Genomic DNA, 14250 nt, shown 5'->3' on the forward strand with positions numbered 1-14250 from the left:
TGTTACTGTTATGAATCGTAATGTAAATATCTGATATGCAGGATGTATTTTCATTGTTGCAAATTGAACATAATGAAAGCATAGTGATTAATCACAAAAACAATATGTAATTATATATGTGTTTTCCGATGGTCTTAGGCGACCCCTGTGAAAGGATTGTTCGACCCCCAAAGGGGTTGCGACCCTCAGGTTGAGAACCGCTGCCCTAGCGTATACATTATGAGAATGAAAAGCGTGCCCCTTCTGGTGACCGAGGGAGGGGGCCTGCCCCCTCTGTCCTCCCGAGCCTCCCTCCCCAGCAGTACCTGCCAGGATCAAACTTCCCAGGTGCCCCCTTGGAGCTGGCAAGCCGCTGCGCCGGGTGCTGCTCCCTGCAGGCCTTCAGGTATTCCTCCTCCAGGGCCGAGTGGGCAGCCTTCAGCTGCTGGAAGACCTGAAACCACACCCGGTGAGGCAGACCTGCGTGCCCAGCCCCTGTGAACTCCCTCCCTGCAGACACAGAGGGCCAGACCGCCCAGGGCAGGGCCATGGGACTCAGCCTGGGCCTGCGGAGGCCTCTGGGCCCGAGTCCCTGGGAGGCTGCGGTTGGGGCCCTCTGGAGCCTGCCCGCCCTGGTTGAGCCGTCTGCCATCAGGCTGGCGCCAGCCGCAGAGGCATGGCACGGAGCCTCGGCGCCAGCTCCCAAGGGACCAGTCCCTCCCGGGTAGAACTCTAAGAGCCCCAATGTTCCATGACAGTTGTAGCATCAAATATGCTATCACAGTGTCCCTCTAAGGACCTAGTTAGTACTTGAGAGACCACGGTCTTCATCCTTGATTTGCAACATTGTGGGTTTTGGAACTTAGTTACTCTTTCCCGAATCCTTATAGATGATCACGATGGATGATATTATCACCATCACGCCTCTAATAATGATAAGTAACATCACCGAGCATTGAGGACCTGTGATAAAGGAGCTCTCATTATCCATTTAACCTTAAACAAACCCTAAGGAGAGGGGTAGGTTAGCCTCTTCGTTTAAAGAGGAAACAGGCCCAGAGAGGTTTATTGGTGATGGTCACACAGTGAGCAAGTGAGCCATCAGGATTGGAACCCAGGCCCTCCGGCTCCAGAGCTCATGGGCCTAACACGTATGCTCAGCCGGCACAGTAAATGTGATAATAGCTTACACGTGGCTGAACCTACGGGGGGGGGGGGGGGGGGGGCGGGCTCAGTATCCCTGACTTCGTGTCATCCCTTCTACTCTATGCTGACGACAGACTGAGGCCAAGACAACCTAGTGCCTACAGTCCCCAGTCGAGCGTGATCTTCCAACGGCTCCCAACCTCCCTGTCTATGGAGGAATTAGGGTAGAGGTAAAGAAGATGGATGGTTTTCATGTCCAAGGTCCTTGATCATCCACTCAGTGAGATAACATAAAACATATCCCACGTTCGTAACTGGTAAATGCATATGACGTCTATACAGCAACAGAGGGGAATACCTGCACGTTACGTTTTCTACAAACCAGGTGTGCTGCATCTGTCCCTCCCGGCCCTTTCTCTCCTCACCCTGTTCTGTGCCTGGATCGTCAACTGGGCTCCCTACACGCTGACTTCCCGTGGGGTCTGTCCAGCGGGAAGCACCCATGAGAGGTCACAGGGCGGGAGGAGAGACACCGGGAGGGAACGGCTCCGTCGCAGGTGCTGGTCGCTGGGCTGCCCTGTTCCCGGTTAGGCCCCTGACGCTGCCACAACCCTGCTAACTGCCCCTTCACTGACCACCCCCTCTTACCCCCCAGCTCTGAGAGCTCTGCCTGCTCCTTTGGGACGCTGGCGGATGCAGCAGAAACCCAAGTTTTACATACGACAGTTACCTAGACATACCGAAGTCCAAAAGGAAGTAAGCCCATAATGGCTAGATCAGGGGTCTCCCCCATCCCCCTGCTCCCCAGCTAGTTTTCAGTTTGGGGCAATTACTACTATAATAAAGAAAAGAAAAAAGAAAAGACCTCTTTCTGGGATAACTGGTGGGAAGCCATGCAGGGCAGTGATTATGACCCTGGACGTGGGACTCGGACAGACCAGGCTCTGCCATCTATCAGCTGTGTGACCTCCAAGTCCCCTCTCGGGGATTCGGCTGCATCCCAGTTAAATGTTGGTGAGGACTGTCACTGCCCTGCTGGTTTTTTATGATGATAAAATGAAATCATGTACTTAACCAGCTTGCCACGGTGGTACCACCGTTGCTTAATAAGTGGTAGCCATTGCGAGATAATGATCACTATCATGGGAAGCTAAGCAGGGGCCGATTCTTCTGAAAGGAGACGCTGTGTCTGGCTTCTCTGGCCCATCTTGTGGCAGATGGGGCTTCAGAGGCTCGGAGATGGGGGACAGAGCAGTTATCTGGCAGCTCTAAGGGTATCTCCCCAAGTGGGCGGTACCTTGAGCTGATCCTGGGGCGTCAGCCGTCCTGCCTGCATCAGGCCCACGAAGGACTCCACCTGCACAAGGAGAGAAGGAAACATGCGCCATGAACCCGGACCCTGGAAGAGGAGCCCTGCGGACCCCCGCACTCAGCCACATTCGCGCTTTGGCACGAGGAGCTGGGTCCCGCCTCGGGATGTGGGTTTTCTGCCAAGCCCGGAGAGGCATGAGCCAGAAACTGACTTCATCCCCGACCCGGCCATGGCAGCTTTGGGAAAATTAAAGGGGAACCTCCAGGAATCTATGGACAGCAAAGCGCACTCACTCATGTGCATGAAGACCTATGAGGCAGGATATGTGCTGCAGCATGGTCCAGGTGGGGTGGGGTGGGGTGGGGTGGGGTGGGGGTGAGGGGATAGTTTAAATGCCAATCTGTGGAATAGTGTGCAGACAAGAAGAGGAAGGCACATGTGCATGTTCTGATGAATGAATGCCTCCAAGACCAGGGCAGTGTTTCTCGTGTGCTGCCATCTGTATAAAATATGTGGCGAATAAAAAAGGAAAACTATAAATACAGTTGTTTGTATATAAGCTCTCTCAAGAAGGATGCAAGACACGAAAACATTAATTACTTCTGGGGAAAACTGGGTGGTGGAAGGGCAGGGATGGGAGGGAGGTTTTCTACTCTCTGCCTCCTTTGAACTTCGAACAGAGTAAAGTTATTGCCCACCCAGAAATAAATATTGTTAAAAACGTCAAGGTACCCTATACTTGTGTGACCATTTCTGTAAGTGCATGTGAGCGCGTTGAACATTATTGCTTGGAACGAAGGGCAAGAGTGAGAAAGACTTTTCACTGACTATACCTGCGTCCTGTGTGCATCTATTACCATGATAATAAATGTTTTCATCAGGAAAAGTGGCATACGAGGATTTGGGGATCATAGAGCCAGACTCAAAGGGACAACTAGCATATGAAATGTCCAGGAGAGGCAAACCCACAGGGACAGAATGTAGACGAGCAGCCACCAGGGGTCGGGGAAGGGGACCTGGGGAGTGACTGCTTCACGGATATGGAGTTTTCTTATGTCTGATGAAAATGTTAAGTTGATTGTGGTGGCGGTACATGACTGTGAATACAGTAAAAATCACTGAAGCCTTCCTTTAAAATGAGTCGATTATATCTCAATAAAGCTGTCACCAAAAAAAGAAAAGGATGCCTGTGTGTCTCTGAAGGAATTAGTTTTCTGAACGTGGTCATGTATGTGACAACTCCATTTCCCTTTTTGCACTGACAACAGGAAGCTCAAAGGCAAACATGAATCCGACAGTGTTCAGGGTCCAACAGAATACTCTGTTTACTCATTTCGCCCAAAGTTCATTTTATTTTTTTTCTACGCTTTCTTCCCCTTTGCCCCAGTTTCCTCATGTCCGTTCGTATAATGTGGTTATAATGGACGCATTTTCTAACTGCTTCTGGAATAAGGCCAAGGGTGTACTTACAAACAGACCTGCAAACAACTCACTGTTATTTGTACTGTGTGATGAAAATATGAAGGCCCTTTGAGGGGTAGCTGAGAACTGATTTCTGTCATGAAATGAACGAACAAGCTGGGTGATGTGGGAGTGACCCCTCGCTCAGGGTGACGAGGAGGAGGCTGGAGCCACGTGGCCTCCAAAGCCAGGGCAGGCATGATCAGGGTTCCTCTGCAGGGGAGGGACAGTGAGCCTCACAGAGCCTCTCCGCTCAGCAGGCAGAGGCCCCACTCTCTCCAGGCGACTTACGTCCCACATGGCAAAGCGGGGCTTCCACTCACCTTGGCCAGGAACTGTCTGGCCTGAGAAGCCAGCGCCTGGGTCCGCTCTGCCGGGGCCTGGTCCGGGGCGATGCCCGGGTTCTCCGGAAGACACCCTGGGGTGGGCGCACTGGAGGACGAGGGGCTCGGGTCTCCTGGAGCTGACGACCGCCCTGGAATACACAACCACAGGACACTGGAGCCAAGGATGGTCCTTCCTGGGGCTGAGACCCTGCTGCTGCACCACCAAACCACTGCCCCCACCATCACTCATCTGGTCACACCCTCTTCATCTTCACCCAGGCCCACAGGAGTGGGCTGGGCAGTGCTGTCCCCACCAACCGGAGAGAACAAGGTCTGGTTCTGCCCCGCATCACACAGCTGGAGCCCAGCCAGGCTCGGGGCTCCCAGGAACAGCATGGGCTCTCACTCAGGGGGATGCGGGTTCTAATCCCACCCTCCCCTGTGCAGCAGTGTGACCTTCAGCACGGGCTCGCCTCTCCTGAGCCTCGGTCTTCTTAACCGTCAATGGGTAACCCCAGCAGGCACCCAGCCATGGAGATTAACGGGGGATTAAGTGGGATCATGCGTGGCAAGGCTGAGCACAGGGCCTGGTCCCCATATGGGCTCCACGGTGACAATGCTCTTTGTTGTCATGCAACTCGCCCAAGATCACCCAGCTGCCAAGTGGCAGAGTGAGGGCATCCCCCGGGCTGCTCTGGCTTAAAGCAAGCCACTTTCCACACCTCCACTTGACCTCTTCACCTCAAAGGGCCCCAAGAGGGACCACACATTCCTCTCTCCCCGGGCCTGAAGCCAGTGCCACCCGAGGGTGAACCAAGTGGCCCCTGAGCAGAATCACAGGCAGAGGGAGCCCTCCGGCCATGACTCCTCTCCCAGACTCACCTGAGGCCTCGGAGGTCTGTGGGGCCTCAGCAGGCCCCGGCCACCGCTCCACAGAATGGGGGTGTGGGATGGTGAAGGTCAGGACCTTGGTCCCCTGGGACACCATCCCCGTGTGGATGCTGTGGCTGGGCTTGGGTGGGTCTGAGTACAGGTTTACCTGTGAGGGAGAGGGGCACAGGCAGGGCCAAGTCAGGATTGGGGCAAACCCACGAATTACATTCATTTACACCATCACTCAGGCGCTCAACAAACATGCATTTGTTATTCCCTGTCAGTGGAGCCCTAGGGTAGGGAAGCCAAACACTGGGCGAAGGGCTTACATTTCATTCTCTCTTGCCCAAAAGGAAGCAAGGCAGGGACCATCATCCCAATTTCTCAGAAGAGGAAACTGAGACTCAGAGAGGTTAAGTCACTAACTCAAAATCCCCAGCGGACAAATCCTTGGGCTGGGATTAGAAACTGGCTTTGACCCCAAAATCCCTGTTTTTTTAGACTCATAATTTTAAAATAATATTTGTTATAATAATTTATACTATAACCATAATAAAATATTAACATTTAACATAGAGAAAGCATAATTATTTTATAATGATATAATATTTATGAATAAAGACTTTCTAATAATAATTATCAGCAATTAATGGCTGCTTTGAGTAAATGAGTAAACCAACAACTAAATGAACTGTTTTCTCAGTTGTAGCAGATCGCCATCACTGAGGATAAATCCGATGTGGTAAGTAGCACAGGGTGTGAGAGAGAAGTCGAGTCAGGCAGCCAGCCAAGGAAGACTTTCGAAGCTCAGAATTAAAGGAGGCCCATGCACCGTACAGTCGTTTACAGCAAGGTTGGCAAACTATGGTGTGTTGTGAATAAGGTTTTAGTGAACACAGACATGCTGATTTGTTTAGGTGTTGAGTCTGGATGCTCTCATGCTACAACTACAGAGTTGAGTCGCTGCCATGGAGACTGCGTGGTCCACAAAGCTGAAGATATGCACTGTCTGGCCCTCGGCAGAGAAAGTTCGCTGATCCCTGGCTTTGCGTGGGAGCTCTGCAGAGCCTGGGTTCACGTCCACCTTTGACTCCCAGAGCAGCTGACTTAACTGACCTCTCGATGCACAGTGAGTGTTCAGTGAACTGCAGCTACAACCTTCACATTCAACATCACCTTCATCACCACTGTTACCACTGTCACCACCCTGGTCACCGTCATCACTATAATCCCCATTGCTATTGCCATCATCATCATTAACACCATCATCATTATCACCATCACCACCATCACCATCGCCATCATCACTGTAATACCTCACTATGGCATCATCACCATTAACACCATCATTCATCACCATCATCACCATTATCCTATCCCCATCATCATTATCACCATTATCGCCTTCATCATCATCGCCACAGATCACTCCCCCTCCAAGGCAGGTCCCTGGAAAAGCTACTCCCCTGTGTTGCCTCAGTGCCCCCTGCTCCTCAAGACCCCAGGCAGCTTATCTTACTTCCCTGTGCTTCCCCAAGGTCAGGAGAGGGCAGCTCGGGGTGGGCCTGGTGGAAGGAGCTCCCTGGCCCCCAGGCAGCCTCTCCCTGCTTAAGCTGCTCTTCACGTCCTGGCTGTGGCAGAAAAATCTGCTCCAAAGTGAGGGACAATGGCCCTGCATCATCAGTTGGGCATACTCCCCACCATCTCACACCCCACACCCCACACCCCACACCCCACACTCGGCCTCCAGCTGCCTCCTCCTCTTTCAGGCCCAGCCTCAAAGAGAACAAAGCTGGATTTTAATAATCCCCTCAGCCATCTGCTCAGACCCAACTGTGTGTGAGGCCTTGCCCACCAGCACCCCTCTCCTCCCAGGGTGACCCAAATCTGGGGGAAGCCCAGCCCTCCGTGCCCCCCTGTCTTACCTGTCCCTCCCCCAACCTCAGACCTGGCCCACCAAGGCCCAACCTGAGGAGCAACAGGAACTGAGCAGCTTCCAGCAGGAGGCCCCATTGTTTTGGGGATCAGAGGAGCTTGAAGCAGAGGGGACAAAGGCTTGTGCAGATGCGGGGGGGGGGGGGGGGGGGGGGGGGCGTTGCTGAGGATGGTGTGAGCAGCTACTGAGCCGTCTCCAGAGCACAGCAGGAACCACCCCTGGGCTCCAAGGTGCCCCTTAAAGCCTCGGTGTCCCATGGTGCTTCCCGAGGCTGCACTCCCTCCCTCAGGGGGGTTAGGCAGTGAATGGGGAATCTGAGAGTGTGGGAAACATTGGGTTAAATAACTGACTACAATCTGCACAGATGGGTTTCTCCCAGCCTTTAAAATGCTAATGGGCTTTATGAATGGGGTGAAGAAGGGGAGAGAGTGGAGAGAATAGGAGATGTTTCCTCAATTCCTCTGAACATAGAAACCTCTCTTGCTCCAACCCCCACCACATCCCACCTCCACCAGGGGCTTTTGGACCAACTAGTGGCCCTCAAACCATACACTTTTAGAAAAGGCAGTGTTCCACCATCCCTCCATTCTTTTTTGGGGTAATTTCTGGTCTCCTCAGCCTCCCAGATCCCCCAGCAGCTGAGAGGCGCTGAGATGGGGGACAGAGGCTGCAGGGAGGTGGCCACTGGACAGCGAATATGTGAGGTCACCATAAACTCTGGCTCTACGCTGGTGCAGAGAACAGAGCCAGGCAGTGACGCCTGACTACCCGGGCTCCCTGCCCCCACCCAGTCCCGATCCGGGGATGGTCCCAGGCCTGGCCATGGACTTCCTGGTCAGCTCCCCAGTGGCAGAAGCCAGAGCCTGGTTCTGCTAGATGGTGTGGAGGTGGACGTGGGCTTTGGAACCAAACTGCCCGATCAAACCCCAGCTCTGGCACCGATTTATGGAGTGATCTTGGGCAAATGACATAACCACTCTGTGCCTCAGTTTCCCCCATGGTAAATCCCCCAGGACAGTGGCCATTCACATCACTTATTGTTATTGCTGTTATCACTCCATCAGCATCATGCTCTCTGGCCCCTCATGTCTGCCGTAGACCGAGTGTCGCTGGGCTCCCCCAGCGTGGGGAGAAGCGCCCACCCTGGAACAGGCAGGCCTAGGGTTAATCCCAGCTCTTCATCCCTTGCCAGCTGTGGGGTGTTGAGCAAACCCCTCCACCTGGCTGAGCCTCGGTTTCCTTTTGGCCAGGGCCTGGCACCTTTCACTGCTCAGCAAAGGCAGTCTCCTCCCTGGGTCCCCACTGTTGCTGGCCCCCCACTGCCAGGCCTGGCCTGGGTGCCCAGGGCAACATCTCCAGCCTGGCTCTCTCCTTCCCCCACGTAGGTCCAGCCCTCCCCACCTAGGACTTGGAGCAGAGGGAGGGGCTCAGCAGGCCCAGGGGAGGGCACTTGGGCTGAGGGGCCAGAAGGAGCGGGAACACCTCCACCTCCCTGCCCAGGGTGGAGTCTACGGAGCCCTGGGTAGAGCAAGAAGCCTGCCTGGAAGCCCTAGGCCCCGTGGGACCTGGCGAGTCCCCTCCCCTCCTGAGCTCCGTGTCCTCAGCGCGCTGGGATGGACAGCCCTGCCTTCCTGCTCCCCAGGGCAGCTGTGAAACTGGGTGACCAGCAGCATATTGTCCTGCTTCTAGAAGGCTCCAGCGGGCCATGCCCACCCTTCTCTTGAGGAGAACCCACAGGCAAGGAGGCCTTTTCCCAGAAAGTGGAGTGGGTGAGCTGGCACCGAACCACTCCCAGCCTCGCCCGGCTTCCCTCCTGAGGGGTCTCAGGCACCAGAGGTGACCACATACAGGGAGACCCAGTCCCCACTGGGTTGGGGATGCGAGGCGGCACCGCGGCTGTGCTCCCACGTGTCCACCCTGCCCGTGTCTGCGCTGCGCCTGGGACCCAGTACACACCTCCATAGTGACACTGTTCATAATAATATTCCCCAATTCTATGGAAGAACTCACCAGGTGCCAGGTCCCTATACCAACTCCTCCCCTTCATCAGGAAAGGACAGAAGGAAAGGCGGGAGGGAGGAGATGCCTCGGGCCTCTACCCCTGACCATGACCTCTGGCAGCCTCTGCCTCTCCTGGGGCCCCAGTTCCCCAATCTCTAAGACAGGGCGCTGCGGGTTTGCACGGGATCACAGTTCCTTTCCGCAGGACCTTCTGGGGTCTGCAGTCATGAGAATGTGGCTTCCGGGGAGAGGATGCCCCACCCAGCCCCTCTAGTGTCCTCCCAGCACCCCTCCCTCTCACCCGAGTCCACTCAAGCTCAGAGCTGTGAGGAGGCTTAAGATACCGGGCAGAGCCCACTGGCTGCCCAGAGGCAGGTCTGATGAACCCCCTTTACAGATGTGACCGAGGAGGCTGGCATGGGAAGGGCCTGCCTGTGTGTGAGGCCGGTGTGGGGACAGAGAACGGCTCCAGGACAGGCCCCTTCCGCTGTCGCATCTGGCTGCTTCCGCCCACACTCAGAGCACTGCTAGAAGCTGAGTGCAGCGCTGTGGCAGGGGGAGGGCCCGGAGCATGTGGGGGTCTGGAGAGGGGAGGCCAGGGAGGGGAGCGTCTGCACCTCTGCCCCTCAGCTCCGCCCCCTCCTCCTTGGCTACCTGATGGGGCAAGAACAGGGAGGGGGAGACAGGAAACCACAGGGGCTGCCGCAGGTCTCACTTCCTGCCTCACCCCAGAAAAGGGGAAGGTCCCTCAGCCTCCTCCCAAGTTGGGGTGGGGGCTGGGCAGGCGGGCAGCCAGCTCTATTTGGGTGGGTGGGTTTCTCCCTCCATGCTCCCCTGCCACACACTTGGCACTCACTCAGCATTCAGTGGGGGGCTGAGGGGGAGGCTGTGGTCAATGGTGGGGAAGAAGAAAGGCAGAGTGGGGACCCAGGGAGGATCAGGCCCAGGAAACAAGCACCAGGGGCTGAGAAGAAACTCTGTGCTGCTTTCTTGAGGCTCAGAGAGCCCACGGATCTTCCCTAAGGTCACACAGCTGAGCAACAAAGGGTTCAGCATAGAGCCCAGGCGACCTGAGCCCAGAGCTCACCTAGATGGAGAGCTTCTGGTGCAGTCCCTGGGCACCCTGGAATCTAGGATTCAAGAACGTCAACTAATAAAGGAGCCTGGGCCTGGAGACCTCAGGTCAAGGTCACAGACCACGTGACCTTGCGGTAGGACAAGGAAGGACTGGGCTCCACTATGGCCAGGAGGCAGGTCTCGGGAGGCAGGAGGCAGACTGTGGGAAAGGGTCATCCCCCGGTGGCCAGGGCCCACGCCTCCCCCACCCAGCCATACCTTGGCCCCCAGGCGCAGCTGGTCAATGGTGTTCTCGGCCTCCGCATACTTGGTGAGGAGCTTGTGGTAGTCCTCCTGCAGGGCAGGGACAGAAAAATGGTCACCACCCAGGCTCCTCGCGGCCAGGCCCCCACAGGGAACCCACCCCCCAAAGGGGCTTCTGGGAGGCTCTTTCAGGCTCACGTGTAATGCCGACTCCTGTGGCCAAATTCTGGGGTGTGAGAGGCAGCAGGGCAGCTCAGCCAGAAGCCCTCCCACCGTCCGGACAAGGAGTCAGGGAGGAGGGTCCCCGGGCTGTGGTACCAAGCATGACATACCCCCGTCACGGAGGACCGAGGACCGTAACTACTCGCATCCAGATCCCCCGCCCGTCTGTGGGCTCTGCGGGTAGGTGAGGCCCCCATCTGTCCTCCCCACCGCCCACTCGCAGCTTAGGCAGTATGTGCTGAGTAAGTACATTTTAATGGCTGAAAGAATGAACGATCAAGGGTTCCCTTGGTAGAAAAATAGAGGACTTGAAAATGACCGTTGCATCTACTCAGAGTCACTATTTTCCTTAAACAAAACAGAAGGGCGTCATTAAGACAAGTCACGCTGGAGGGGAAAGCAAAAGCAGACGTCACCGGTCACCTTTGCAGGATGCTAGGGAAGTGGCGCGTTGTTCTGAAAACTGGTAATGAGGGCAGAATCAAGCATCTCTCCCTGATGGGAACGAGACCTTGGTAACCAAGCAGTGGGTGAGGGAAAGTTTTACTTTACAGAAAATTTCCATCGCATACACACAGAAGGGACGGTAGCCTGGGGCTGCCACCATCTGTCACCCCAAGTGAAGGAAGAACTTGACCAAGGCAATGGCATCAGTGGCCACTCCCATCACAGCCCCGAGGCCAGCAGGCACCCCCAGCCTCCTGAGGGGACCACCCACGATGTGTGCTTGCCCCAAACTCCCTACCTGGGTGGTGCTCACGGTCTGGAGGGGAAATAAACAGGTGATCACAACCCGAAAGACTCACTGGCCAAATGCAATATTTGAGCTGTGTTTGGATCCCAATTCGAACCCACTACACAAACAAGCCACTTATGAGACACATGGAGAGAGCTGAACATGAACTGGGTATCGGTAATATTAAGGAATCGGTATTAACTTTTAGCTCTGATAGTGGTATTATGGTTATGTTTAAGGGAGAATCCTTATCTTTCAATGTATGTACTAAAATATTTTTGAATAAAATGATCTGATGCCTGAAATTTGCTCCAAAATACTCCAGTAGGGTGAGCGGGGGGAGGGGAGCCATAGATGAAAAAGGTTGCCAGGGGCTGGGTGATGGGTAAATGGGTGGGAACTGGGTGATGGAGATGGGGGCTCATTTTGCTATTTTTACTCTTGTATGTTTCAAGTTTTTTCATGGCAGAAGTTAAAAACAAGCACAGACCATCCCTGCAGCATGAGTGTGATCACTTCTCTTTTTGAGCAAAGGGCTGGGACGATCTCCATGGGTCAGGGTACAAGCCTCTCTCCAGCAGCCGGGGCTCCTGGCCCAGCCCGAGGGTCCCCCAACCCTCCCAGGCCAGCAGCAGGAGGTGATGGATCAGCTTACCTGGAGCTGATGGACCAGCTTGGTGGCTTGCTCGGGCGTCTGAAATTCTTGGGGTACCCTGGTGATGGGGTGGGCAGGAGGTGGGTCCTTTCCCACGCAGGCCTCCCCACTGCTCAACAGCACCTCCCGCACAATCTCGGCAGGTGACTTGAAAATCAGGGGTCGGATGGGGTCCTGAGGCTGCTTGCTGTGCCTTCTGGCCTTGGGGGGGTGGTAGCTGTCCTCTTTGGGGAACCTCACCCGGGGTCCCACCTTGGAGAAATCAGGGAGCGGGTAGTTCAGCCGCCCCCGGCCGTAGGTGGGGGCATCAGAAGATGAGTGGCCAGCCACAGTGGCTCCCTGCCTGCGCGGCCTGTCCTGCGGGGCTGGCCTGGGCGGAGGACTCAGGCGGCTGATGGAGCCAGTGAATCGGGAAGGGAGCGCCTTAGGTGATATCCGTGCACGCTTCCAGGCGTGGTCCCCCGGCTGAGGACAGGAGAGACTGGCTGCTCCTCTCCTCCATCTATCTGCAGGACACTGGAGGCTCTGGGCTGGGGGGACTGAGGAGTCCTGGAATTCCATGGGCGTTGCCAGAGCAACGCCTCCTCCAGTTCTGTCATCTGGGTTTAGGAGGTGGTGGCTGGGGCTCTGTGGTGAAGTTTCCTCGAGGGCAGTGGGCTGGGGGACACCCGTCTCTCCTTCCCAGGTAGAATCAAGGCTGTCACTAGGGTGGCCGAGGCTCACGGTCCCACTGCTCCAGGACTTTGCAGAGCTGAGGTCAACAGTTGGGTTGACCTCAGAATGTTCTGGAAGTGTGTCTCCACTGGCTTGTTTGCCCGAGGCCACCCAGTTTGTGGCGTGACCCCACCCCAGAGCCACGGGGCTGGTGGTTCCATCGTCCCCGGAGCAGAGACTAGCCTCATACTCCGACCTCGGGGAGCTCTCTCCGGCTTCGTCATCTCCAAGGGCCTCCTCTGGCTCCTCCTCAGTCATGCCCGGCGGAGGTTCCTGCTGGGGGAGCCATTCGGGAGGCAAGTTGGAACTTTCTGGGCTGTCCACATCCTCTGCTTCAAACTCTGGAAAGACAGGTCCTCTCTTAGCACTTTCGGGTCTGGACTCACCGTGGAATATTGCCTAAGTCATTTCACCCCTCGGGCGTTCGTTTCCTCATCAGTGGGGATGGCAAGACGCCCAGAAAGCCCTCACCCACCTATGGCCACGTACTTACCTCACCTCCTCCGGTTGTCTCAAAGGTCCTCCAAACTCAAACCTCAAACCTGTCTCAGCAAATGGCAACACCATCCCATCCAGCTGCACAAGCTAGAAACTGGGAGGCATCTTGTCATCGCCCCCCAACCCCCTGACCCCATAATCCAATCTGTCTCCATCACCTCCTATAGAGCTGTCAACTCACCCACTGCTCTGAAGTCCGGCACCACCACCTTTGCCCAAGAAAACATCCTCTCACCTGAAGCCCTGCAGTGGCCACTTAATTGGCTCCTCAGTCCTCACCCTCACCACCACCACCACCCCCGCCCCCCCCAACCCCCCCACCCCCACCCCCGTCAGAAAACTCATCAACACCTTCCTGTTGTTCCCAGGATAGAGCTGAACCTTTATGAGGTCCTGAGGCCCCTGCCTCCAGCCCCCATTAGCTCTCCTGACCCGTCTCTCTCCAGGGTCCCCCTGCCTCTCCCTGCTCTAGTCCTGCCACATCCTCTCCCACCACAGGGCCTCTGCACATGCTGGTCCTTCCACCCTTCCCCTCCCTTGGCCTAGTTGACTCCTATTTGTCCTTCGGGCATTAGCTCAACCTTGACCTCATCAAGGAAGTCTTATCACATATCCCTTCATACGTGTTCACAAGACTGAATATCTTTACTTGGAAATACTTATCACAGCTGCAGTTTTGCACTTGTTTATGTGATTGCATCATTAATATCCCCCATACACACACTACGTGTAAGTTCCATAAGCGTCAGGACACCCTGTTTTTATGTACTATTGCATTTGCAGAGTAGGTGCTCAATACTTGTTGACTTAATGGAAAGAAGGAAAGGAAGGGAGGGAGGGAGGACAATAAAGTATGCAAAGCTCCAGAAAATGGACAATTGTTGCCATTGTTACATAGTAGGTGCTCAAGAAATAGTCACTCATCCATCCACCCATCCATCACCCACTCGTCTATCCATCTACCTATCGACCTAGCCACTCACCCATCCATTACCTACCCACCCATTCGTCTATACATCATCCATATCGTCAGTGTTTATTGAGTACCTTCTCTGTCCTCGATACGATGAA

General features: G+C 55.2%; 1 protein-coding gene across 6 annotated transcripts in view; it reads right to left on the minus strand.

Moving 5' to 3' along the window:
• Positions 1–14250, minus strand: part of AKNA (AT-hook transcription factor) — a 50282-nt gene that overhangs the window by 20484 nt on the left and 15548 nt on the right. For all 6 annotated transcript variants that reach the window (XM_070430769.1, XM_070430767.1, XM_070430770.1 and 3 more), the window contains 6 exons: positions 11968–13022; positions 10370–10444; positions 5107–5263; positions 4222–4373; positions 2423–2482; positions 306–433 (listed from right to left, as the gene is read on the minus strand). In XM_070430769.1, the coding sequence (XP_070286870.1) occupies positions 306–433; positions 2423–2482; positions 4222–4373; positions 5107–5263; positions 10370–10444; positions 11968–13022 (1627 nt within the window). The remainder of the gene's footprint in view (positions 1–305; positions 434–2422; positions 2483–4221; positions 4374–5106; positions 5264–10369; positions 10445–11967; positions 13023–14250) is intronic.

This window comes from Myotis yumanensis, unplaced genomic scaffold (genome assembly GCF_028538775.1).
Source record: "Myotis yumanensis isolate MYYU_CA2020_CCGP unplaced genomic scaffold, mMyoYum1.0.hap1 SCAF_12, whole genome shotgun sequence".
NCBI classification, from domain to species: domain Eukaryota; kingdom Metazoa; phylum Chordata; class Mammalia; order Chiroptera; family Vespertilionidae; genus Myotis; species Myotis yumanensis.